Source organism: Mesoplodon mirus, assembly GCF_964341445.2.
Source record: "Mesoplodon mirus genome assembly, chromosome: 5".
Lineage (NCBI taxonomy): Eukaryota > Metazoa > Chordata > Mammalia > Artiodactyla > Ziphiidae > Mesoplodon > Mesoplodon mirus.
Genome location: NC_138980.1, coordinates 66917262 through 66942063, shown reverse-complemented (window position 1 = coordinate 66942063; position 24802 = coordinate 66917262). Strand labels below are relative to the sequence as shown.

At 48.7% G+C, this 24802-nt stretch overlaps 1 protein-coding gene across 1 annotated transcript; it reads right to left on the bottom strand.

Moving 5' to 3' along the window:
* Window positions 1-6542: 6542 nt before the first annotated feature.
* Window positions 6543-20105, bottom strand: HBEGF (heparin binding EGF like growth factor). Its single transcript, XM_082620420.1, has 6 exons — window positions 19782-20105; window positions 19417-19590; window positions 15120-15297; window positions 9199-9354; window positions 8322-8412; window positions 6543-7968 (listed from the first exon to the last, which is right to left on the bottom strand). Exons 1-5 carry the CDS (start codon window positions 19825-19827, stop codon window positions 8340-8342), a joined length of 627 nt encoding a protein of 208 aa, XP_082476546.1. The 5' UTR covers window positions 19828-20105; the 3' UTR covers window positions 6543-7968; window positions 8322-8339.
* Window positions 20106-24802: the final 4697 nt, after the last annotated feature.

Sequence of the window (24802 nt, the reverse complement as noted above, 5' to 3'; positions counted from 1 at the left end):
TCTCAGGGCCACCAATCCACTCAGTACCATCAAAGAAACAGAAAAAAGTCAGGCCTTCCTAGAGAGACTTTGGTGAGGACATGGTGTACATAACCAGGCTTAACCCAGACACAAATGGCATAAAGGAAGAACAAGTGGTAGCTTCTTCCTTATTTCACACTCCCAGTGAAGCATGCCTGCTGTCAAAAGCTGGGGCACAGCAAAAATAAAACTAGTCTCTCAGGGGCTTCCTTGGTGCGCCGGTGCTTAAGACTTCTCCTTCCAATTCTGGGGGTGCAGGTTGGATCCCTGGTCGGGGAGCTAAGATCTCACATGCCTCGTGGTCAAAAAAACAAAACATAAAACAGAAGCAATATTGTAACAAATTCAATAAAGACTTTAAAAATGGTCCACATCAAAAAAAAAACACTAGTCTCTCATCATAGGGAAACCAACCCAATGACTTCTAGGTTACAAGGAAATGAGGGTTGGGGAAAAGGGTGACTTAATTCCTCCCATCTGTCTGGTTGCTACATCCACACCATACATCTTTGGGGAAGCCTCCCACGCAGGCTCTGATCCACTAACCACAGCACTCCAGCCCTGAAAGGAGCCCTTTTCCTTAGACGTCCTGTTGGTTAGTAATGGCCAAGATGCTGGGAGGGAAGAATGGAGGGAGGGAGAGATGTTCTCTGAAGAGCAAGAGGGCAGCTGGCTTTCTTCACAGCTGTGTGGGTGGCAGTGAGCTAAGAGGTCCTGTTCTCTTCTCCATCAATCAAGAAAAAATGTGCAATTTTAAAAGTTCAAAAAGTAAATCCAAACCCAAACAACCTCCAAATTATATTAACATGGTGGTGGCCTGACACTCCGGAAACCAACCATGGAAGGGGCAATTCTAACTTCCTCCTGTTTTCAGGCAAGGGTAGCCTTTTCTTTCTCCAGGGTTGGTCTCCATGGAGCAACACTGCCTGGTGTCCTGTTCCCGGAGGCCTGGCTCGGCTTGGGCACCTCACCACAGCAAGGAGGAAAACACAGAGGCTTCTCCTCTCTTCTCTCTTCGGAGAATGGTGGTCAACATAGAAGCTCGTGGTCAGTGAGAATTGCATTAGGCAGTAATAGCCTTGTGGAAGGTTCTTCATTCCTCCAAGTTTCAGGGCCCTCTTCCATTAAACTGGAGATAATAATACTACCGACCTTCCCAAGGCACTATAAGGGTTAAATAAGATCCTCTCAGCGAAGAACTTGAAACACCATATAAATGGCAGGTGTCCTTATTTTTCTTTTTCTGTCTTCAGGTCCTTCTTATTTATCCCGTTTGCTTCCTTTTTTCTCCTCCTTGCCTCCTTCTCCCTCCCATCACCCTCACTGTAGTGCCCTCCTTCACCCCATTTGCCCTTAATATGTCCACAGAAGAATTCTTTTTTTAAAAAATATGAATTTATTTATTTATTTATTTATTTTTGGCTGCGTTGGGTCTTCGCTGCTCTGCACAGGCTTTTCTGTAGTTGTGTCGAGCGGGAGCTACTCTTCATTGTGGTGCGCGGGCTTCTCATTGCAGTGGCTTCACTTGTTGCGGAGCACGGGCTCTAGGCACAGGGATTCAGTAGTTGTGGCTCGTGGGCTCTAGAGTGCAGGCTCAGTAGTTGTGGCGCACGGGCTTAGTTGTTCTGCAGCGTGTGGGATCTTCCTGGACCAGGGCTCAAACCCGTGTCCCCTGCCTTGGCAGGCGGATTCTTAACCACTCAGCCACCAGGGAAGTTCCCACAAAAGAATTCTTGATTTCTGTGGCCCCTGTGAACTTGCTCTCCCATTCATTCCCATCTTGATGAACAGAACCATTATTTGGCCAGTTTCTCAGGCTAAAATCCAAGAAATCATCCTTGATTCTTCTCTTTCCCATAGTGCCTACATTTGATCCACCAGCCTGTCTTATAGGTGGTTCTTCCAATATGTATCCTGTATCTGACCATTTCTTACCACCTCCTCTGCTACCACCCTTCTCCTGACCACCATCATGTCTTGCCTGGATGACTGCAAAGGTCTCCTAACTTTCGTCCCCCTAGGACCCCTTCTCTGTATATCAAAGTCATACTTGTAAAACATAAATCAAATCATATCACTCCTCTGCTCAAAACACTCCACTGGCTTCCAAATTGTTTACCATCCGGTCCTTACCTCCCTCTTCAACCTACAATGACTATGCTACAACTCAGGGGTTCCTTTCTGTCACTCACACATACTAAGCTTATTCTTTGCATGCCTGATCCTGCCTTGTCCCAGTTCAGATGTTATCTCCTCAGAGAGACCTTTTTTGAGCCATCTATGTAAATTAATTCTGTCCCTACTGACTCTTTAGTAGATCACTCTTGTGTGTGTGTTATTTCTGAAATTATCCCATTTCTTTATTTACACATGTATTGTTGGTCCATGTGTCAGTCTTGTCCGCTGTTCTCCAGTGACAAGAATATTACTTGGCACATTGTAAGTGCCTGTCAATTTTTTTTCATGAATAAATTTTTTTTAATGTACTTGCTCCAAGATTACTTCTTCTCCCCCCAACCTTACTCCATCAAAATGCCCTCCCTCTCCTTCAGAGCATGGATTTCATTTGAAAGTTGATAGAGAGGCCTCCACAAATATTCGCTGAATGGATGAAGCTAAAACGAATTATGGGGCTTCCCTGGTGGCGCAGTGGCTAAGAATCCGTCTGCCAATTCAGGGGACACAGGTTCGAGCCCTGGTCCGGGAAAATCCCACATGCTGCAGAGCAGCTAAGCCCATGCGCCACAACTACTGAGCCTGCACTCTAGAGCCTGCGAGCCACAACTACTGAGCCCGCGTGCCTCGAGCCCGTGCTCCACAACAAGAGAAGCCACCGCAAGGAGAAGCCCACGCACCTGAACAAAGAATAGCCCCCACTCACCACAACTAGAGAAAGCCCACACGCAGCTACGAAGACCCAATGCAGCTAAAAATAATAAATAAATAAAATAAATAAATTTATTTAAAAAATAAAACGAATTACATCAACTAAGAATTCCAGCCTCTTAATGTATAGCTATTCCCAGGAGTATTAGCATTCTCAAACAGGAAGCTTGAATTTTCAGGCATCGTTGACAAAGGGAAAAATTTCAGGCCAGCGGAGCTGAAGTGATATGTTTGGACTGAGTTTCTGTTCCATGTCTTCTTAAATCCACATATATTTGTTAAGACCCTTTAGGGCTCCTTTGAAACCAAAGCTGCCGTTAAAATGTAAAACAATAATTGAAAAGCATTGCTTGTTTCTAAGAAAAGAATTGTGGATTGAGAATCAGAGGCCTGGGTTTCAATCCTGGATGTGCCACTAATTAGCTTCTTGGACAGGTTGCTGATGATAACTATCATTTACTGAGCATCTAACATGTGGCTGACCTTGAGCTAGGCACTTTACTCACATATATGATTTCTGCAACTCTTCCAGGTGGATATTTTTAGTATGTCTATTTTATAGATAGGGAGGAAGGTTCAGAGAAGTCAGGTGTCATTCATGAGGCCACGTGCTAGTAAACAGTGAAGCCTAGACTGAGACTCAAGTTTGTGTCAGTCTGTATTCCTGTTCCTTCCCCAGCACCCTGATAAGGCACCTTGGGGCTGGAGAAGAAACTCTAAGGAGTTGCTCTCTAAGATCTTTTTCATGTAATTTCTTCACTATATATTTTCTGGATTTGAGAAGAAGAGAACACAGGTGTGGCCCTGAGAACTCATTTGAGAATGTAGCTTAGTGGTTAGAGTACAGCCTTGGATGTCAGACTTCCCGAGTTAACAGCCTGACTTTACCACTCACCTTAAGCATCTACATCATGCGTGGAGTCAGGGCACCTACCTCCTGGCCCAGTGGACCCTACTTAGTGAGTACTCCATGAATGTTAAATATGTATTAACCTAATAATGATTACTATGTACATCATAAAAGAAAGTCTCTCAAAGGATACTGAAAGGAAAGCTCACAGAGAAGAGGTAGATGTTTCTCAGTACTCACAAGGGCCCGATCTCTTCTGCTGGCCAATCTTGAGAAGCGGCTGCTGGTTCAGAGGCTCCCAGAGTCACTGTATCAGCCAAGTAGATGCCCAGGGGAGCTCCAGTGAAGCCAAGGAGAGCTTTTATCAGCAGCAGGGACAGGAGGAGAGAGCAGCTGAAAAGCAGGAAGCCCAGAACCCACAGGAAACATTAGCTGGAGAAACAGTGTGCTCGGGAAAGCCCAGCCCTGAGTGAGGACTGGAGGCTTGAAGCTTAGAGGCAGGAAAGGGAGCCCCATGAAGAGTTCAAAGTAACTCATTGCTCCAGAGTTATTTCTGTACCATTTTCTCTGACTACCGAAGTAATACATTGGTACTTTACAGAGCTTTATATAATGCAAACAGCAAAAGAGTCCCCTACCAAAGTTTTTTTTTTTTTTTTTTTTTTTTTTTTTGTGGTACGCAGGCCTCTCACTGTTGTGGCCTCTCCCGTTGCGGAGCACAGGCTCCGGACGCGCAGGCTCAGCAGCCATGGCTCACGGGCCCTGCCGCTCCGCGGCATGTGGGATCTTCCCGGACCGGGACACGAACCCGTGTCCCCTGCATCGGCAAGCAGACTCTCAACCACTGCGCCACCAGGGAAGCCCCAAAGTTTTTAAGAATCTTTTTATTGAAGTTTAATACCTGTAGAAAAATGCACAAATCATACTCAATGAATTTTCTCAAAGTGAGGTGCACATGGGAAGCCAGTACCTAAATCTTAGAATATAACATTATCAGAACACCAGAAGTTCCCCTATCTTCCCCCTTCCAGTCATTATCAATCCCAATAGTAACCCCTTTCCTAATTTCTTTCCCCATAGATGAGTTTTGCCTGTTTTAAAATTTTAAATAAATGGGACCACACGGAACGTATCCTTTTGTGTCTGGTTTGTTTGACTCAGCAGTATGTTGTGAGATTCATCCATATTGCTATTTAATATTTCATTGTATAGATATACCACAATGTATTTATACATTTCATCATCAAATACTGATTAGTACTTTGGTAGTTTCCAGTTTTCACTTATTGCAAATAATGCTAAGATCACTCTTGTACATATCTTTTGGTGAGCATATGTACTCATTTCTCTTGTGTATATCACTGGAAGTGGAATTGCTGGGTTATAGGGTATGCATATGTTCAGCTTTGGACAGTCAAAGTACATGTAAGATCTCTCTGTGGGCTCCCGGAGAAACTTCACAATGTCACAACTCTCAAAGAGAAGAGGATGAGGAGGGGGCATCCAGTAGCACTTGTCTAACGGCCTCCCAGTGGAGGTCTCTGCTTCCACTCTATCCAGGACATCATGACCTGTCCCAAATTCCATTCATCCTGTCATCCCCATCCATCCTCCCCAGCAAATGCCCTTCTTTAAACCCAATCACACTTCCAGGGCAGCACTGCATCACATACCTGTCCACTTGCTGGCCTTGGATTGGATTTTAGTCATTTCTTGTATTCATTCATCCACATAACAAATATTGTGTGCCTACAACTCAATTGCACTCTTTTACAATCTGGAATTGGAGCAATGTACACACCTCTATCTTCATGGAGCTAGCATTCTAGTAGGAAGAGATAGACAAAAACAAATAAGAATATGTTAGTGGTGATGAGGGCAATGAAGAAAAATAAAGCAGAATAATAAGGAGAGTAAGAGGAGTGGGGTGGGAGAGGAATGTGCTATCGTATAATAGGGTAGTCAGAGAAGGCCTGCAAGATCTGGATTGTTTTAAATGATCACTGGCTATTATGTTGGAAATGGGCTATATGGGAGTAAGGTGGAAGAAAGGAGACAGGAGGCCACCACAAGAGTCTGGGTAAGGGAATTCTCTGGTGGTCCTGTGGTTAGGACTCTGCGCTTTCACAGCTAAGGGCGCAGTTTCAACCCCTGGCTGGGGAACTAAGATCCTGCAAGCCACGGGGCACGGCCGAAAGTTAAAAAAAAAAAAGAAAAAGTCTGGGTAAGAGGTGATGGTGAATTGGACTGGGGTGATGATAGTGACAGTGATGAGAAGTGGCTGCATTCAGCATATATCCAAAAGGTAGGTCTGACAAGATTTCCTGATAGATGGAATGTGGAGCATGAGAGGGGAGTCAAAGGTGACTTGTTTCCTCCAGGAGCAATGCCTGCTTGCACAGACAGCATAGGCCCTGACGCCAGGGTCTGCCCACTGAATGGGCAGATGTCTTTCCTGGTTACAGCCAGCCCAACTTCCTGTGTGAAAGATCTATTCTCTCCTGTCTCAGAGATGGTATGATCTAAGTACTAAGACAAATGATTAGAATCAGATTACCAGTTGCAGCTCTCTCACTTACCAACTGTGTATCCTCGGGCAAGTTACCTAACCTCTCCAAGCCTCAGTTTCCGATTCTGGAAAAATGGGACAATAGTACCTCTTACATAGGGTTGTTGGGGATACTGAGATAGTATATATAAATAGGCCTGGGCTATTTATGGGCTTAGAAAATACCTACGTTAAACTAGCTCCCAGTTAAAACAAGCAGACAGAAGGCTATGGAGTAAGGGTTATCTTTATTTGAATTGCAAAGTATAAATATAAACCAGGTTTGGAAATTCAGGTTTGTAACAGTTCAGTAATGGCACCAGAAACTTCCAGAAGGGACCACGACAGCATACCTTTGTAGTTTTGGTGAGGTGGGTGGGTTTACACAAAAGCCCTCCTCACCTCCAACCTTCTCTGTAGCAATTGGTAGGTTATCAATTACTAAGAACAGTCAGCTCCAATGTTTCCTGTTCCTCCTCAGCCTTTTTCTTTGCTAATATCTTTTCTAGATTATCCTCTGCTGCATTGACCCCTGCATGGAGTAGCACCAGAAGAATGGCAGGATAAGAGAAATGTCTTGACACAAGGGACAGTGAGTTCCCACTCTGTGGACCTGGGCCCATGGAGGGTGAGGGGCCAGGAAAGCTACAGGCATGGAAGCCCAACTTCTTCTGAGACTGGGCAGGGAGAGGACACAGGGGAATACCGATATCTGTTACATCTTGACATCAGCACCTTAGGCTTTCAAAACATAAACGGTAGACACAATCGCCTAGGCAAGACTGCCGTCCAACTCATAGAGTGGATCTGACAAAGTTAATTCCTACATCCTGACCACACAGAACTCCCCCTGTGGCACTCAGATCATGGAAGATCTTCCGAAATGTGGACAGACAATAGATTACAACAGATGGATCACAGAGCCATCTCACATTTGCAGCAGAGGAGAGTAATGCTGAACCAGATGGTGGGGGATGCAGGGTGGAGGGCCAGGAAATTGCCAAAGTAACAGTCTAGGCACTTGAAATATTATTGTTAGATTGTTAAAAACTAAATAAATTAACATACATAGAATAAAATAAATATATAATTTAAGAGGCATTTTAAAAACAAACAAACAAAAATAGTTGTTATTTTTCCATCTGGGTAGAAGTCCCAAAATTCAGAGTTCTCAGGTTTATGGTATTTCACAGTTAACTCATCAAATCCAGCACTGAAGGGTCCAAATGGCAGATCCCTTGGTGGCTTGTTGAGTACATGGCTTCTCAATCTTTGTTACTTTCTTCCAGTCCCCGAATCTTTCTTTCTTCCTCTCCTTTCTTTGTTTCAGGCAAAGATCCTGGAGCATATGGAATTTAACTGGCATTTTAATCCAGAAGATAAGTGTTTAAACAAACTTATGGGGGTAAGTAGGGCTTGGTGGAGGAGAATCAGAAGGGCACGAAGGTCCCTCACTTTTACTTTCTTCTGACCCAGATCCCACTGGACATATTCTGTTTGGCACTTGAAGGCTCTGGTATTTTGGCAAAGCAGTTATGGGAGGCCCAATTTAGATGGCAACTGGGGATGAAGGAATCTTCATGGCTAGTTGTGAAGTCCTTCCCCTCTGCAGAGTCTGTCATCAACTTGTAGCTTCTCAGAGGTAGCAGTCCCCAGCTGATTCCTAAAGCACAAGAAGAAGGCATTTAAAGCTGGATCCAGCTTAAGAGGTCTTAAGCGTCTCCTGGGTCCAGCTTTAAGAAGTGGAAAGATCTTCTGGGAAGGGGTGGGAAGGAGAAGAGACAAGGACGAGAGAAGCTGTCTTCTCAGGCATTGGTCTTGGGTATCTCTCTAGCAACTTCCACCCTAAGTGGAGATGCAGCACCGAGAACCTTTTTGAAAACAATTCTGCAGTGGGACCCTGACTCCATAGCAGCCTAACTCCTAATTCCTAGGTCAAGAGAAGAATTCAGCATGCCTAGAAACAGATCCAGGAAAGGTGGTGATGGTACCATTGGGCAAAGGATGGACCATTACCTTGAGCACAGGTTTCTCTCAGTGTGACGTAGTCATGCCCAATTTCACTTTCTCTTCATTTTCCACGTCATAACCTCCTCTCCTGTGGTACCTGAGGAAAGTAAGTTTTGTGAGCAAGCTCTGCCTGCTACAGCAGGGTGCAGGTTCCATAGCTGGTCCTTCCAAAAGATTCTGCCCAGTGATTCTCTCCATACTTGGAAAAGCCCAGAGGATACGGCAGTTCAACAGACCTCTGGCCAAAGGTCCAACTGCCCCAAAGGATGCCTGTCTCTAATGGCAGGCTACAATTTGCTAAGGACTTTCACCTTTCACCTCATTTATACAATCCTCACAACATCTTTATGAGGTAGGGGAACAGAGATTACAATCACTGAAAGATTACAACCCTTAGAAAGACAGGTAGCTTGATCCAGGTCTCACAACACATGAGTTGCATGCTTGTAAATGGGCACAGAGTGCTTAGTAGGTCTCCTCAGTCTAGAATCTAAGCTGGATTGAAAGCATGGCCTGGGGACTAGATGCCACAGACGTGGAAGGATACACCACCCATGCCCTGACTACCACACCATACCCTAATGCCATCAGAGAACAGAGTCAGGAAAAAGAACTGTGTGAAGATGTGGCTCCATGGGTGGGTTGCTGAGCCTGCTGTGAGAAGCAGGACCTCCTATGGCCTGGCAATTTTTGCCCTGGGCTCTAGACACTGGACATATGTCATACCAGAGAAGCCAGGTTCTTGGAGAGCCTGTAGCCAGGAATGTTAGTCAGACTCCTAGCCCAGGATTTGGGAGGTTAGAGGGCTCATGTGACCATCAGGTAGAAGATCCTGGAGGAGGAGGAATAGAAGTGATTTGCGAAAACAGCCTGTAACACTCACCAAAACATGAGGAGCCCCACGATGACCAGCAGACAGACAGATGACAGCACCACGACCACCACAACCAGGATGGTCGTGTGATCATAGGTATATAAACGATTTTTCACTGGGAGGCTCAGCCCATGGCACCTCTCTCCATGGTAACCCTGGTGGCAGCTGGTCCAAAACAGAACAAAGCAGAGATGAAGTTAGTGGTTTGGCTTCACTCTTGGCAACGGGCCACCTACATAAGCCAGAGCCCACTCCTCACAGCTTCAGCCTGTCAGTCCCTAACTGTGATTCCTGTCCTTCCTCTAGCCTTCTCTAGTACAAGACTCTTTAGAAGCCCCTCTAAAGGCTCTGTGGCCTTCCTCCTTCACTCCACGCCCTCCCCTTCTTCATTCCCTTTGGTCCTCTGGCACAAAATTCCTGCTCCAGGCAGGGAAAAAGCAAAGGAGGACTGCAGGTCTTGGCTAGATTGTTCCACGTGTGGATGATTAATTACACGTGTGTTAAAATGTTCAGAGGACTTGGGCACAAGAGCTGGTGGGTTGGACTGAGGGGATTCAGTATCACTCCCTCTAGTGAGGCCCCTCAACACTCTGACCCAGAAATAAACCCAGCCTTCCCCACCAATGCTTCCAGCATCCAGTTCCTCTGCCACTGCCCAGCCTATTAATAGGCCCTGTTCCTTTGCCAGAAGTCATTTTTCTCAAGTTTCCTTCATTTAACTCCCAGCTCCCCCTGGGTGCAAGGCCCAACTTGAAAGCTGAATTTGGGCCTTTGGCCTTTGAACGCTGGGCTATCAGGCCTACTTCATCCCAGGACAAAGCAAACAAACCAAGAAAACATCTTCTTGCCTAGCTGTCCTGCCAGTACATTTTAGAATGTCAGAAAAAAAACCTTGGCTTTTCTTACTCAAGAAATAAATCAGATGGCAACTGCCTCTTCTAACACAAAACTTTTCCTGGAAGCCCTTGGGAAGACTGAGAAGTGCCTACAGTTGAATAAGCACATTCACGTCCCTTTCTTTTTTTGCGGCGGAGCTGCGCGGCTTGGCTTGTGGGATCTTAGTTCCCCGACCAGGGATTGAACCCAGGCCCTCAGCAGTGAAAGCATGGTCCTAACCACTGGACTGCCAGGGAATTCCCTCACATCCCTTTTTTTTTATCTGGGCATCCCAGAGATCCTTTGATGTAGGTAGGAGCCCATGTTACAGAAAGGCAGAGCTATTTTCCCCACAGTCACACAAGCAGGGCAGAGACATAGACACAGATTGTCTGACGGTGAGCTCAGTGTGCTGCCCACACACATCCATAAATGCCCAGTCAGGGATGCAGTGGCACTGTCTGCCTGGGGACTTTAGGCCACTAACTGCTGAAGGAAGCACCGAGAACCCAGTGGCCCTCTATTCTGAACTGCACATCCTCTGGGGAAAAGGTTAGGCACCTGGTTCCTCAGAGCAAGGAATCCCTTCTTCCTGCCGAGAGGTACCAGGAAAGTTCCAAGGAGCAGACCTATCAGACCCAGGGGCCAGGCTGCCCCTGCCTTCCTGCCCAGCACCTCTTCCTTTCCCAGCTCCTCCTGGGTGTTTCGGGGAACCACCTCACTGCAGGGTAAATGTAGGTCAGGCCCACAGCAGAGCACACAGCTCCTTACCCAGCCTCTCCATGCATCTGTCCCATCGGCCCAGGTGGACAAAACAATGACCCCTATCCTGCCAGGACATAGAGGATGCTCTTAGGAGCACCCCTGGAAAATCACTTGTTCAAAGCACTTTACAGTTTATAAGACGCTGTCCTTATCGACTAGCTTAACTGAGACTCATAACACCCTGGTAGGCAGGTATAACCTCTTTTACATATTGAAAGACTAAGATTAGGGTCAGAGAGAGTAAATGATTTGCGAAATGTTTCACAACTAGGGAGCAGAAGGACCAAATTCCAAATTCATAGTTCTTTCCATTCTGAACAGTGTAGGTTACCCCAAGGAAACACATATCTGATGGGCTTGATGGGTTTCTGGAGCAGAAACAGAGAGCAGTCTGACTCTGCTCTCTCAGTTATTATTACTGTTATCTTGAATGATAAATAACAATTAATAGCACACATTACAGGCTTACTATGAGCCAAGTACTCTGTGCTAATTGCTTTACAAGGATCATTTCACGTAATCTTAAAAACATCTCTATGGGCTTCCCCGGTGGCGCAGTGGTTGAGAGTCCGCCTGCCGATGCAGAGCACACGGGTTCATGCCCCGGTCCGGGAAGATCCCACATGCCGCGGAGTGGCTGGGCCCGTAAGCCATGGCCACTGAGCCTGTGTGTCCGGAGCCTGTGCTCCGCAACGGGAGAGGCCACAACAGTGAGAGGCCCGTGTACCGCAAAAAAAAAAAAAAAAAAAAAAAAAAAAAAATCTCTATGAAGTAGGAGTTACTATCCCCATTTTAAAGATGAAAAGACTAAGGCCAAACTTCTGTTAGATAACCTGCCCAAGATTACACAGCTAGTGAGTGGTAGAGCCAGGATTTGACCCAGCAGTCTGGCTGACTTCAGAGACTGTGCTTTCCTGCGGGGAGGGAAGGTGAAGTTGAGTCTGTTTTTCACTTCCAGCCCATCATTCAAACCCCACAGGTACTTACTCAGATGATAGAAATAAAGCTTGGCCTCAGAGTCCCGCAATTCAGTTACATAATCCCTCCACCCCCACCCTGAGTCAAAAGGATAATAATGTAAACATCCTAATATTACCCACGTCCCCCTCCCTTTGCAGACAACTCCTGGCTCCCCCCAGGGAAGGAGCATTCCAAGCATCCCAGGGTGAGGGCAAGATCGTGTGTCTTGCCCAGAGCCAGTGACCCATCAAACCGGGATGTGTTCCTCCTACCCACGTCTGTGGCCCATTTCAGAACTTGTATTACAACAGAAGCAAGGACCCTCTAGAGTACAGAGACATCTTCCAAATTGGATTTCTCCACCCCTACCCCAGGAGGTGGAGGGCGCACCATTTGGCGGAGGGGATTCAGAATACATGAGTTCCAGACTGGTCCTGCTGCTATTTCTAGCCAGGTGATCTGGAGCAAGTTACAGTCGCGTTTCCAAGCTTCAGTTTTCTCATGTGAAAGGCAGGAATAATAAATGCCTACCTCACTAGAGCTTTGTGAAGCTCAAATGAGATAATACAAATAAAAGTACTTAATAAAAGGCCAAGTCCCACATGTGTGGGAGTTACTATATAATCAGATTCCGGAGGATACTGCCCATATTCTGAGGAAGGGAGCACCAAAGTCAGACGGAGCCAAAGAGAAGGGGGCTCGCCATTCCTTCTTGGCATCTGGGCAGTGAGGCCAAGTAGAGCCTTCAGGCCTGTCTCTCTTCCAGCTCTGAGTCCTTGTCAGGCTAACCGTCCCCAGGTTTCCTCCAGCCACAGGAAACTTTGTAGCCAGTTTCTGGGTCAGCAGCTCATCAGGAGCCCCAGGAAACTGCTCTTTGAGGGCAACCTTTGGCTGGTGACACAAAAGGGTTTTCCTGTGGGTGATGGCTGCAGAGGGCTGGTTTAGGAAGCTGGCCAGCCTCAAGCTCACCACGGCAGCCTGACACACCCGGCTGGTGGTTGCTGGGTCTGGAGGCAAGAAGGAGCCACAAAGCGTCCCAGATGTAGGTGTCCAGATGTCACATTCTCCCAAACCAGGAGCTCTGTGTCTTCTTGCTGCCTGCTGCCCTGAGTACCAAGGGCTGGAGGCAGGAGGCTGCCAAGCCAGACACAGAATCCAGCCCCTTGAAAATCTGCCTAGGAAGCAGACACAGAGTCTTCACATCAGACTCCATGCTCTTCAATTAGAAAAAGCCTTGGGAGACCTCTAGTATAATAGCTGCCCTCTGTAAAATCATGCTCCAACTCTGTAAGAACAGACAGGGAAGAAGGACGCAATCCAACACCCAGTGCAGCCTGGGGGCATGAAAAGCACGTTGGACCGGAAGTCAGGCACCTGAGTGCCTGTCCTGTTTCCACATACTTTATTTAGCTGTTGATCTCAGACAAATCACTTCCTACTTCTGGGCTCCAGTTTCCTCATCTTTCAAGTACAGACAGCAAGCCCTGCCTACCCAGCAGAGGGCTTTTGAGAATACAGGGCTGTATTTTCCCGTCCCCTAGAATAGCTGGCACCAAGTAGGTGCTCAACAGAGAGCTGTTGGGCTCAACTCATATAAAATGTAAACTGTAAAGCTCCAGGGCAAAGGAAGGAAGGCACTGTCACAGTTACCATCACCATCTCTAGGGCCATCTTGACCCTGGACACCATTAGCTAGGTTCTCTGGGTTTAGGTGGTCAGTCAAGCTCAGCTCTCCAGGAGAGAAACCTTAAAAGGGTTCTCAGCTGAGCGGTGGAAGTCTGTCCACCAACGCCCTGGACCAGTTCGGCCCAGACAGATTTCTGGCCTTGATCCATCTTGACTACACTCAGAGTCACTGCCTCCACCCTGTGCTAATGAGGCCAGTTTACAAATTTAGGACAAACATTCCCTGCCCTGTCTCAAGACTGCTGGAAGAATAATTTGGGGACTGTCTAGGTCACTCTTTTTTTTTTTTTTAACATCTTTATTGGAGTGTAATTGCTTTACAATATTGTGTTAGTTTCTGCTGTATAACAAAGGGAATCAGCTATATGTATACATATATCCTCATACTTCCTCCCTCTTGCATCTCCCTCCCACTCTCTAGGTCACTCTTAAGCAACCCCTTCCGATACCAAGCTCTTGACAAGGATATGAAAGGAGAGGACACACAAGTGACTGTAGACATAGAGGAGAGTGATGGGTCTGTCTGACAATTGCCAAATACAGGGCAACTCTGCTATACGAGATCAGATGGGACAAGGAAGCTTTAAAAAAAAACCAAAGGATCTGTACCAATCACAGTAGAAGAGATGCGAGGCAGCCAGCCTTCTTGACAGGCTGGGAAGCGGTGTGCACACAGCAATCTCCTGACTCTGTCCAGAGCCTCCCAGGTCACAGAGGCTGCCACTCCACAGAAACTCAGGCCCAGCAGAAGAGAGTGCATGTTTACAGCCTGATGTGGGTGTTGGTCTCAGGCACAGTGGCGACATTATGCCTGCCACAGAGCATGGCAGTGTCGTCATCCCTGAGGGGTTGCCAAGGCAGCCATTTGCTGGGCTTGGCCTAGCAGAGTGGCTGGGGAACCCATGGCCTCTCCACCCACACCCCTGCCCAGGGAAGGGGTGGTGCTGCCTGACCAGAGGCTGATGCCTACTGAGTTGGGTTCCATTTTCCGTTAATCTTACACAAAGGAAGTGTTCTCCCACCCTCATAGCCAAAGGTCAATACCCACCATGTCCCCCACCTCCTGGCCCTCGCCAGGGTGAGGAAGAAGGGAGGAGGGGCTTCTCCCTGCTCCCACAATGATTGCTTTCTCTACAGTCCTGCCATGTCTTAGAATCAACCCACATTTGCTCATTCACATGCACATATGTCTGAGTACACATACCTGCATAGCACATATCCAAATGCACCTCATACCTACCTGCAGGACTTGGGAAAGAAGACCACGGGAGCTCCACTCTACCCAGGAGCCCCACTCTGCCATGTTTCCTACTGGCTTCTCCCATCTGGAGTAGGGCATGAGGCAGAAATGAAGAACCTGCCTTCAGGTGTCAGCTCTCCTAGCGTGTGCTCATTTCTGAGCAAGCAGGAAATGCCCCCAAAGATGAAAGAGCGTCACAAACCCACGCCACAGGAAATTGCATCCTGCTGGGGGGAGCCCCTTCCGCTGACTAAAAATATTTCCCCTCCTCCCAACTTCCTCCCAGAGGTTGAGAAGAAACTGGGTGGATTTATGAATTCAAGGAACAGTGACAACCAGGAACAGCCACCAGGCTGACAAAGAGTGAGCTGTTAACAGTCAGCCCTGGGGAAGGGACACTTACATGCAGGATGGAGCCCGGAGCTCCTTCACATATTTGCATTCTCCATGGATGCAGAAGTCCTTGTATTTCCGTAGACATGGGTCTCTCTTCTTCCCAAACCCCTTGCCTTTCTTCTTTCTTTTCCCACGCTCCTCCTTGCTCGGTGTGGCCAGAGCTTGTGGCTTGGAAGAGAAAGCAGCTGCAGTAGAAAAGTACCCTGTTAAGTCTTTGACTTCCTCAGGGGAAAAAATCAGAACAGCACAGTGTCTGGAAGGACGTTTTGATCCTACCTGAAGTCAGAGGCCTGGGAAGGCCTCTCGGCTCAGTGCCTCCCAAAAGCTGAAGGAAGACTGGGCAGAACTCCCAAAAGCGGTGGAGGAAGTAGAGGCTGGGGGGTCCCAAGGAAGGCATTTCATAAACTCAGTTTAAGAACCTCATTCTATGGACTTGAGGACACGGGGAGGGGGAAGGGTAAGCTGGGACGAAGTGAGAGAGTGGCATGGACATATATACACTACCAAATGTAAAATAGATAGCTAGTGGGAAGCAGCCACATAGCACAGGGAGATCAGCTCGGTGTTTTGTGACCACCTAGAGGGGTGGGATAGGGAGGGTGGGAGGGAGATGTAAGAGGGAGGGGACAAGGGGATGTATGTATATGTATAGCTGATTCCCTTTGTTATACAGCAGAAACTAACACACCATTGTAAAGCAATTATACTCCAATAAAGATGTTAAAAAAAAAAAAAGACTACTGGGTCCAAGTGACACTAAAAAAAAAACAAAAAAGGACCTCATTCTAAGAATGCTAGCTTTTGTTGAGTAACTGCAGCTGATGGGGCAATTCTACTAACCTCACCCCCACCCCACTGTCCATCCTCATCTCCTACTCCCCCACGCCCACTTGGTTCTATTTTGGCTTTAAATCAGCCTCATTTCCTGATGCTGCACTCAGTGACCCATTTGCAGGAAGACAGCGTCAGAGATAAAAATTGCTTCTGGAAAAGGTACTTGGAGGGTATTTTAGAGGGAAGAGGCTCCTAAAATAAGAACAGTACCCATGTTCAGGTGGTCCCCTCTGGGGTACCCATTAGCAGCAGCGGACCATGAGCCCAGAGCAGAACTAGGCTCAGGGACAGCAAGCAGGCCACCCCTGGTCAGAGATTTGCTGTTTTAACTTTTTAAATTTTTTTTAATTTAAAAAATATTTTTATTGATCTATAGTTGATTTACAATAGTGTGCTAATTTCAAAGAGCCTTGCTTTTTTGACATCAAGCAAAATATTTACCCTGCTCTGTGTGCTATTTGCAGCTCACCACTTCCCTCAAAGGTCCATTTACATTTATCCCCAGATGTCCTGTTTATAGCTCCCTAGGATGGGGAGTACAGTGCACAAGAAGCAGAAAGATGGAAAGTAAAGAACTATCAGAAGGAACTAGAACAATGATAACTCTCCCCATTCTTTCCACACTTAAAAAGGGAAAAACAACCTCACACAGACATCCAGCTGGGACTGATCATGGGCTATGCCCATCAGCCCAGGGGTCTGACACAAGTCTCCCCTCCCTTGTCCCAGCAGAAAAAAGGTGCCTGCTGTCTATGGCTATAGCCACATGTCTGGTAGAAGGATGAACGTCATACATTAGACTGGAGTCCTAAGATCCTCAAGGTGGAATTGACTTCAAAAAATATGGCTTTCCGGGCCTCCCTGGTGGCGCAGTGGTTGAGAGTCCGCCTGCCGATGCAGGGGATACGGGTTCGTGCCCCGGTCTGGGAGGATCCCATATGCCGCGGAGCGGCTGGGCCCGTGAGCCATGGCCGCTGAGCCTGTGCGTCCGGAGCCTGTGCTCCGCAACAGGAGAGGCCACAACAGTGAGAGGCCCGCGTACAGCAAAAAAAAAAAAAATATGGCTTTCCATTTTCAGTTAAAAAACTTGAGGTCCCGAAAGGCAGTGACTTGCCCAAGGTCCTACAGGTTTGGGATCTGAAATGTGGTCTCTGGACTCCATATCCAGTGCTCTTTCTCAACACACCAAGCTGCCTCACACAACCCAGTCCCCTCTTCCAGACAAGCCTAGAGCACCTGGGATGCTGAGCCAGGAATGAGACAATGAATGGGCTCTGAAGTCAGCAGGCCCATGCTCGAATTTCAGCCATGTGATCTTGGGCAAGTTACTTAATCTCTCTGAACCCTGGAGCTCTTGGTAAAAAGTGGAGAACAGGTGTTCCTATCTCAGAGGGTTGCAGCAAGGATTAATCAATCCACAATAACATGTTAGGTGCCTAGAATACAGGAGGCACTTAATAAATGGTAACAGTTATTTATTTTAGGTGATAGGATCCCTAGACCTGAAAAATAGTCTTTGCCCAGCAAACCCAAGAAAAAGGAAGAGGCAGATGCCAGTAGTAGTCCCATAGACTCTTGTCTCCTCTGGTGCAGACCCAGGCCCTTTCAGAACTCAGAAGGTGAGGCAGATGCTCAGAGGAAACCAATGACCATGGCTGTGGTGAAATTGAGGCAGGAGGGCCCGGCCGATCAGAAAAAGGAGAGAGAGGGACTTCCCTGGTGGCGCAGTGGTTAAGAATCCACCTGCCAATGCAGGGGACACGGGTTCGAGTCCTGGTCCAGGAAGATCCCACATGCCGTGGAGCAACTAAGACTGTGCGCCACAACTACTGAGCCTGCACTCTAGAGCCCATGAGGCACAACTACTGAGCCTGTGTGCCCCAACTACTGAAGCCCACATGCCTAAAGCCCGTGCTCTGTAACAAGAGAAGCCACCGTAATGAGAAGCCTGCACACCACAATGAAGAGTAGCCCCTGCTCTCTGCAACTAGAGGAAGCCTGCACGCAGCAATGAAGACCCAGCACAGCCAAAAATAAATAAATAAATAAATAAATATATTTTTTAAAAAACAGAAAAGGGAGGGAGAGAGTGACAGGGTGACAGCCAGGCTCCTGCCTGGGAGAGGGAGCAGTGAGTCAGGTCTGCAGAGCTAGGAGGAGCAGCTGTGTGGGTGGAGGGTGAGTCACAGCCCAGCTCTGCCCTGCCTATGAGGAGAGGGCCAGGAGAATCCAGGTTGTTCAGGCCAGGAGTGACCCCCAGAGGGCCACTGTGAGAGGATGGAAGGTGGGAACCCAGCCTCAGCTTTGGAGCAGACCCTTGATGTATACTAAATAGAGATAGCACCTAAGGGAAGCTCTGGGTAAGGAAGAAGGGTGGCAGAGAAGCAGACAGAGCTAGAACAGGTGGGTATCTTTCCAACCAAATATAGTCATTCTGGGGCTCCAGGGCTCAGTCCCTGCTCCACCCTTAAGAATCTCCGCAGGTGACTGGGGGCAAGGAAGCAGGCAATACTGGAGGCTCTGGACTCTGCTCTGTGCTTGTATTTACTTAGCCACAGCACCTCTGCTGGTTGAAGGATCCCATTTGGCCCTTCCTCCCCTGGAGTCTCTCTCAGGGACTCAAGGTGGTCAGGAAGTATCCAGGCTTGTGTAGGATTTGTAGACACCCAGCATATCAATACAGCTCTCTAGGGACCCAGTGCTCACCATTCACAGCCTCCCGAGGAGGTGCTGGCCTAACCTGAGGGGGGAACAAGTGCTCCTCGTTCCCCTGTTTCCCCAACCTGGAGACAGGTGGATGGAGGAGACTAACACTGCACACCTTGTATGTGCCTAGCATCTCCACATCTGTTACCTTATTTATTTATTTATTTATTTTGCGGTACACGGGCCTCTCACTGTTGTGGCCTCTCCCTTTGCAGAGCACAGGCTCCGGACGCGCAGGCTCAGTGGCCATGGCTCACGGGCCTAGCCGCTCTGCGGCATGTGGGATCTTCCCGGACCAGGGCACAAACCCATGTCCCCTGCATCGGCAGGCGGACTCTCAACCACTGCGCCACCAGGGAAGCCCTGTTACCTTATTTTATACATAATAGTCAGTTGATGTGGGAATTAGGACTTGTGCACATTTTTTCATAGAAACTCTAAGGAAAGCATCTCAACCATTCCTTGTTCCTATCACCCAGCTTACCTCAGAGGAATGTACCAACCCCACACACCTTGCCTGTTTCAATTTGCCTCAGAGTATCCAGAAAGGCAGCAACGTGGCATGTGAGACCACGTTGGGCAAGAAAGACAACAGGATCTACATTCTAGGACCCCCCAGTGAGTTTGTCAGGCCAAGCGGCTTTTCCTTGAGGTCCTCCATGAAAACCCCCAAACCATACGTGTGCCCAATCGGCATAAATGCCAGGTCCACTTATTCTTCAACTGTCCACGGGGGTCCGAGGATGGGCATCCCTCACACCCACCTCTGAAAAGGTCCAGGTCTGTCTCTTCCAAGTCCAGGACTTCCCGGCCTCGACCACCTCCCGGGGGCAGCAGCTGGTCCGTAGGTTGAGTAGGGGAGTCCAGATTGCTGGTTCCAGCCGCCAGCCCTCTTCGAAGCCGCTCCAGGCTGTCGCCGGTCACCAACGCCGAGAGCACTGCGGGTGAGGGGCGAGGCCGCTTCAGACCCCCCGCCCAGACCCCTGTCGCCACGTACCGCTGCCGGCGCCCGCCTGCCAGGGAGCACGGGCCCCACCAAGTGGCCCGCGCCGGGGGCGCTGCAGCGATCTTCCTCCGTGTCCCCTGCAGAGCGTCCCCATCCCCCTCCGACCCCCGGCAGCCCTCTTACCTGCAGCCAGAAAGAGCTTCAGCACCACCGACGGCAGCAGCTTCATGGTCCCGGACTCGGCGGAGGCGGCGAGGCAGCAATCACTTTGGAGGCGGCGGCCACCGGGCGCTGGCACGGGAGCCGGGCGGGAGGAGCTCAGGAGATCCTGCCGGGCACGTTCTGCTGCCGGCCTCTGTGGGCAAGCCTGGCTGGGATCTGCGCGGAGCTCGCGGCCGCTGGGCGTCTCTGTATTCACTCCGTCTGTCCGTCCGCCCGAGCCCTTGAGCCTCAGTCAGTATGGCCAGCTGCCTTCCGCGCGCAGCTCCCTCGGCAGACTGAGCGCTCCCGGGCTTGCGGCCGGGAATAAGGCTCCTGGAAGCGCCGAGGCTCCGCCTCGCCCCCTGCCGCCCCGCCCCCGCTCCTCCCGCGCTGGGACTCCCGCCCGGCTCCAGGCGCCTGCCACCCAGCCCCGGACCCCGTGGGCGAGGCTGGGAAAAGGGGCGGGAGAAGGGGGCGGTGCTCACATATTTTGGGACTAGGCCAGGGCAGCCGCGGCCTGACTGTGGGTAGGACTGCTGACCGGCAGGTGGCGGGGACCAACTCCTACCTTTCCCCATATGCTTGTCACGCTGCAGCCTTGGGACTGCTGAGCTGCGCTTCGCCCTTGGACACCCCTCATTCCTTCCTCTCTTCCAGGCCTGGTCCCTCCGGTCATCCCTGCTCTAAACCAGAGATCTCCACCCATGTCATCTTCTGAGCTTCAGAAACCTTCTTCTTTGCCTACCGATAAATCAAGTAGTAAATAATAACTAATTCATTTATAATTTAAAATTAGACACATGAATGCCAGGAGGTCTTGTGAGCCCAAGGTTACCAGAGTTGCAGTTGCAGGCACCTGGTATCAACCCAGCAAAAGCAAAGAAAGTTAGTAGTATTCTTCCAGCCACTGGAGTGGCTTCTCCCCATCTTTGTCCCAGAGGACATTGTCTCCATTAGGATTTTTGAACTATTTAGTATAATTCCCAGGCTTCTGGTATTGGAGAGACACAGGCTGTGAAACAAGCCTCCTACTTTTCCTTGCCTTTGAACATCACCTTCTTCTCCAACATAAAAGCTGAGTCCCCTCCCACAGGACCCAGTTGGCTAGCCTAGGTTGCCACGTTCAACAGGTGCCAGGAGATTGATGTGTTTTTCTTCCAACTTATGAATTTTTACAGGGGTCTTCTGGAGTCAATGTCCTGACCCAAAGAAATGACTCAGTAGGCATTTCAGCTCCCAGGGACACTCTGGGACGGGAGTTGTATGACACAGGGCTGGGTTGGCATTCAGAGCCCTCAAATTGTGCCAGATAGAGCTGCTTGCCTGATTCAGCCCATGTGTAGGGATAAAAACAGGCCTGCTATTTATACATAGTCTATCCCACTCTCCCTCCCCATCCCCACTTCTGCAGGGGTCAATGGGGCTCTTCCCTCTTAACTTGTCCCTAGCAACTCTCCCTAGGTTTAGGTTTCCATAATGCCCTGGAATCACTACAGATCTAAGCTGGAATCCTAACTTTGCTTCTTACTGTGTGACCTTGGACAAGATATTTAATCTCACTGAGTCTCAGTTTCCACATCTCTCAAATGGGAATAACAATAATAATAATGCCTACTTTGTAGAGAGCTTCGTGAAGATTGAACGAGGGAACACATATAGAGCAGTTAGTACAGGGCCAGACATATTGTCATAAATGTGACCTATTATTATCATTATTATTATTAATCATTCTATACTGACTGTTCCACTTCCTTAGAGGCCTCTTTTCTCTCCCTTCCCCACGGGTCTGAGGCTCCATGTGTGGTTGAACTGGTTTTTAGGAGGAAGCTCACCTGTCACCTATTTGGCCAAGTGCCACTATGGGATTGTTCCTTTTGGTCATCAGTATTGGGCCTAGGACCTCAGTAGATTGTCACCACCCAGGCCACACCTTCATTCTCCCTCAGCAGCTGCCTGACAGCCTGCTTCCCCAAACGAACCCACCTTGGGGTCAGGGCTCTCTCCAGGGGAGGGTGAAGGGAAACACTTCCTGACACACAGCCAAGTCACCCCCTTCCCCTCACCACTGCCAGTTTCACACCCTGCTCTCCTGTCCCAGCCTGCCTCTCCCTTCACACACTCTGACCTTCCGCCTTCTCACCCTCACATCAGTCTTAGCGCATTCATGGGGCAACTCCAAGCTTTCATCACACCTGTGAGCCTCACCCCAGCTAGGTTTGTGTGTCAGCCAGGTTTTATGGGAAGGACCTGCAAAAAGAATACAAAGGGCCTGGAATGGTTTGGGGACAGTCACTTCTCTCAGAACTTTGGGTGTCCTCTAATCAGAAAAAGGAATCACGATTCATGCTGGGGCAAAGTCCTTAACTCATTTATTCCACAAACAATCACTGAACACTTTTCAGGCACTAGGGACACAGCAATAAATAAGACAGCCAAGGATATGCTTTTATGGAGCTTGCACTCTACCGTAGGGGGAGACAGACAACACATTAAGAAAATTACAAAGGAAACTAGATCCTATGATGACAAGCGCTAAGATGAAAGTTAAAATTCAATGATATACTATAGGATGCTGTGTCCCAGTGCTTGGGACAACACGTTAGACTTGGTAACTGATTAGCAAAGGTCTCTCTGAGCCTGTGACCTGTAAGCTGATGCTTGAATAAGCAGAAGGAACCAGACTTGTGATGATCCATTGCCAAAGTATTCTAAGCCGTGCAAATAGGGCAAAAACTCTGAGATGGGAACAAGCTTGGAGCACTCAGGGAACAGCAAGAAGGCCAGAAAGGAGGGAGGGTTATGAGATAACATTGAAGCAAAGGCTAGTGACAGATAACAGAGAATGTTACAGGACCAAGGTAGATGCTGGATTTTATTCCCTATCACTGAGCATCAAAGGAGAGACGTCAGTGAGAAAGCACAGTTATGCAGGATTCTTTCACCTCTTCCCCTTTCTCTATGCAGGCCTCTCTACCCCACCTGCTCTCTGGCAGTCAAGTGCCAGGGACACACTCCTGAGGAAGCAGACAGGCCACTCTCCTTTCCCTGACTATCTGTGGACCGTGGGCAACTGAGGCTTAGAAACCTACTGGCCCTGGGCCACTAGTGAGTCACAGGGGGGCAAATCCACAGCAGAAACTTTGGCATCCTGCTTCCCAGCTCTGTGCTGGGTTCCCAGGACTCTGGAAAGACTGGCTCCTTGGGACACTGTCACTGACTCAGCTAGGCCATACAGACCTTCATTTAGGGAGAGCACTTGCAAGCCAGTGGGGAGGAGGTGCTGGCGGTGACAAGAAACGGAGAAGGGGACTTGGAGAGGGGACCCACCTGAGTCCCTTCCCCACTGTGGCTGAGATGTCTATGCTAATAGATTGGTTCTCCCACACCTGGCTATGCATCAGAATTACCTGGGAATTTATTTAAGATAAAGAGGTCCTCCTAATTCAAAACTTCCTGGGGTGGGTCCCGAGCATTTACACTTTCGGCAGGTAATTCTGACATCAGCCAGTTTATGAAGCACTGGTCTGCATAATTAGGATAATGAGTTAAGCATCTGAACAAAATCTGAACCTCTGAGGCAGAGGCAGAAGAACTTTAAGTAATGACACTTCCCATGTGCTCATGATCTTGCGTGATCCTCATAACTGCCCTAAGACTAGATACTCCACCCTATTTTAAAGGGGTGAGGCTAAAAACAGGTGAGTAACAGCCCAAGGCCACCCAGTTAGTAAGAATCTCAGCCCCAATTAGAATTCGTCTCTTTTTCCTCGGCCTGTGCTCTTAAGCCCAACACTACTCTGAACAAATGCATGAGACAATGGCCGCCCTCTCTCTGCCTCTACCGACAATAGCATCCTCAGCTTTACTGAGGCTCAGTGCTCCATCTGTCTTGGGGGGAGGTGCTAAGAATCTCTGCCTCACAGACTGGAGGGAGGCCTAGGTAAGGGCAGCAGGGCAGCTAGTGAAATGGGTACACTCCCGGGAGCCAGACTGCCACGGGTTCAAATTTAGGTTCTGCTATTTTTCTAGCTTTCTAACTTTGGACATGTTAGTCAATTTCTCTGATCTACAGTTTGCTTATCTGTAAAATGGGGATAATAATAGTAGCAGAATATGATGCCTGGCCCATAGTAGGTGCTTACTTGGTGACAGCTGCAGTTAGGACCAAATGCTTCCTTCTTTCTTTCTTCCTTTCCCCCTTCCTTCCTTTCTTCCTTCATTTCTCCCTCCCATTCTTTGTTCCTTTCTTCCTCCCTCCTTTCCTTCCAGTGGGAATTTAGTAAGGTGCTGCTTTCACCTGGGCCAGTCATCCTCAGTTGAAGTGGTCCCTCTCTGCTGCGAGATGGCCATTCTTACCAATGAGTTGGTGGATCTGCAAGGCCACTCAAAGTTTTAGAAACCTCTACCCAAGAAAGCAGCCCTCATCGCTCAGAGAGAAGCATGTGCCCCCTGGGGGATGGGATTCAGCTGCCTTCTCCTTCCATTCTGACCAGAAAAGTGAGCCCCAAGTAGACCCAAAACTTGGCTGGCTGGGGATAATGGAGGGGCTCCTCCACTGAGGGTACTTCTATCACCAGGTGGCCATGAGCCCAGTTACCCAAACTTGGAAGCTCAGGGTAAGGGGTCATTTCTTCTACCCCAGGCTGATTTCTCTCATCCGCGTCTCTATCCCCATCAGAGCCAGTTGATCAGGCAATTTGGGGGGGTGCAGCGGGATTTGAACTCAGGCCTGACCTTTGGAGTCCCCTGGCACCTCCTATGCTGACTGGGGCCCCTGGAGGAAGTGCCAGATAATACTTCTTGTGCACCTGGGTGTGGAGAGGCTCTTATGTCTCATGGCCTGGGGTCAAGATCCATTTGAATAGGATGATAGATAGGAATGGATGAGGTTGGGGGGGGGGTGTTACGGGGACATCTGAAATCCCTGTCATCCCCAGAAGATGTTGAGGAAAGGATATTTATGACGTGCTTGGCGAACGCCTGGATTCCAAGCCATCCTCCTC

Excerpts from the sequence above, each read along its gene's own strand:
- HBEGF (XM_082620420.1), bottom strand. The coding sequence starts at position 19,827 with ATGAAGCTGCTGCCGTCGGTGGTGCTGAAGCTCTTTCTGGCTGCAG. Across the intron at positions 19,591-19,781 it reads GAAGCTCTTTCTGGCTGCAG|TGCTCTCGGCGTTGGTGACC; the intron begins GTAAGAGGGCTG and ends CCTCACCCGCAG. Across the intron at positions 15,298-19,416 it reads AGACCTGGACCTTTTCAGAG|CTGCTTTCTCTTCCAAGCCA; the intron begins GTGGGTGTGAGG and ends TTTCTACTGCAG.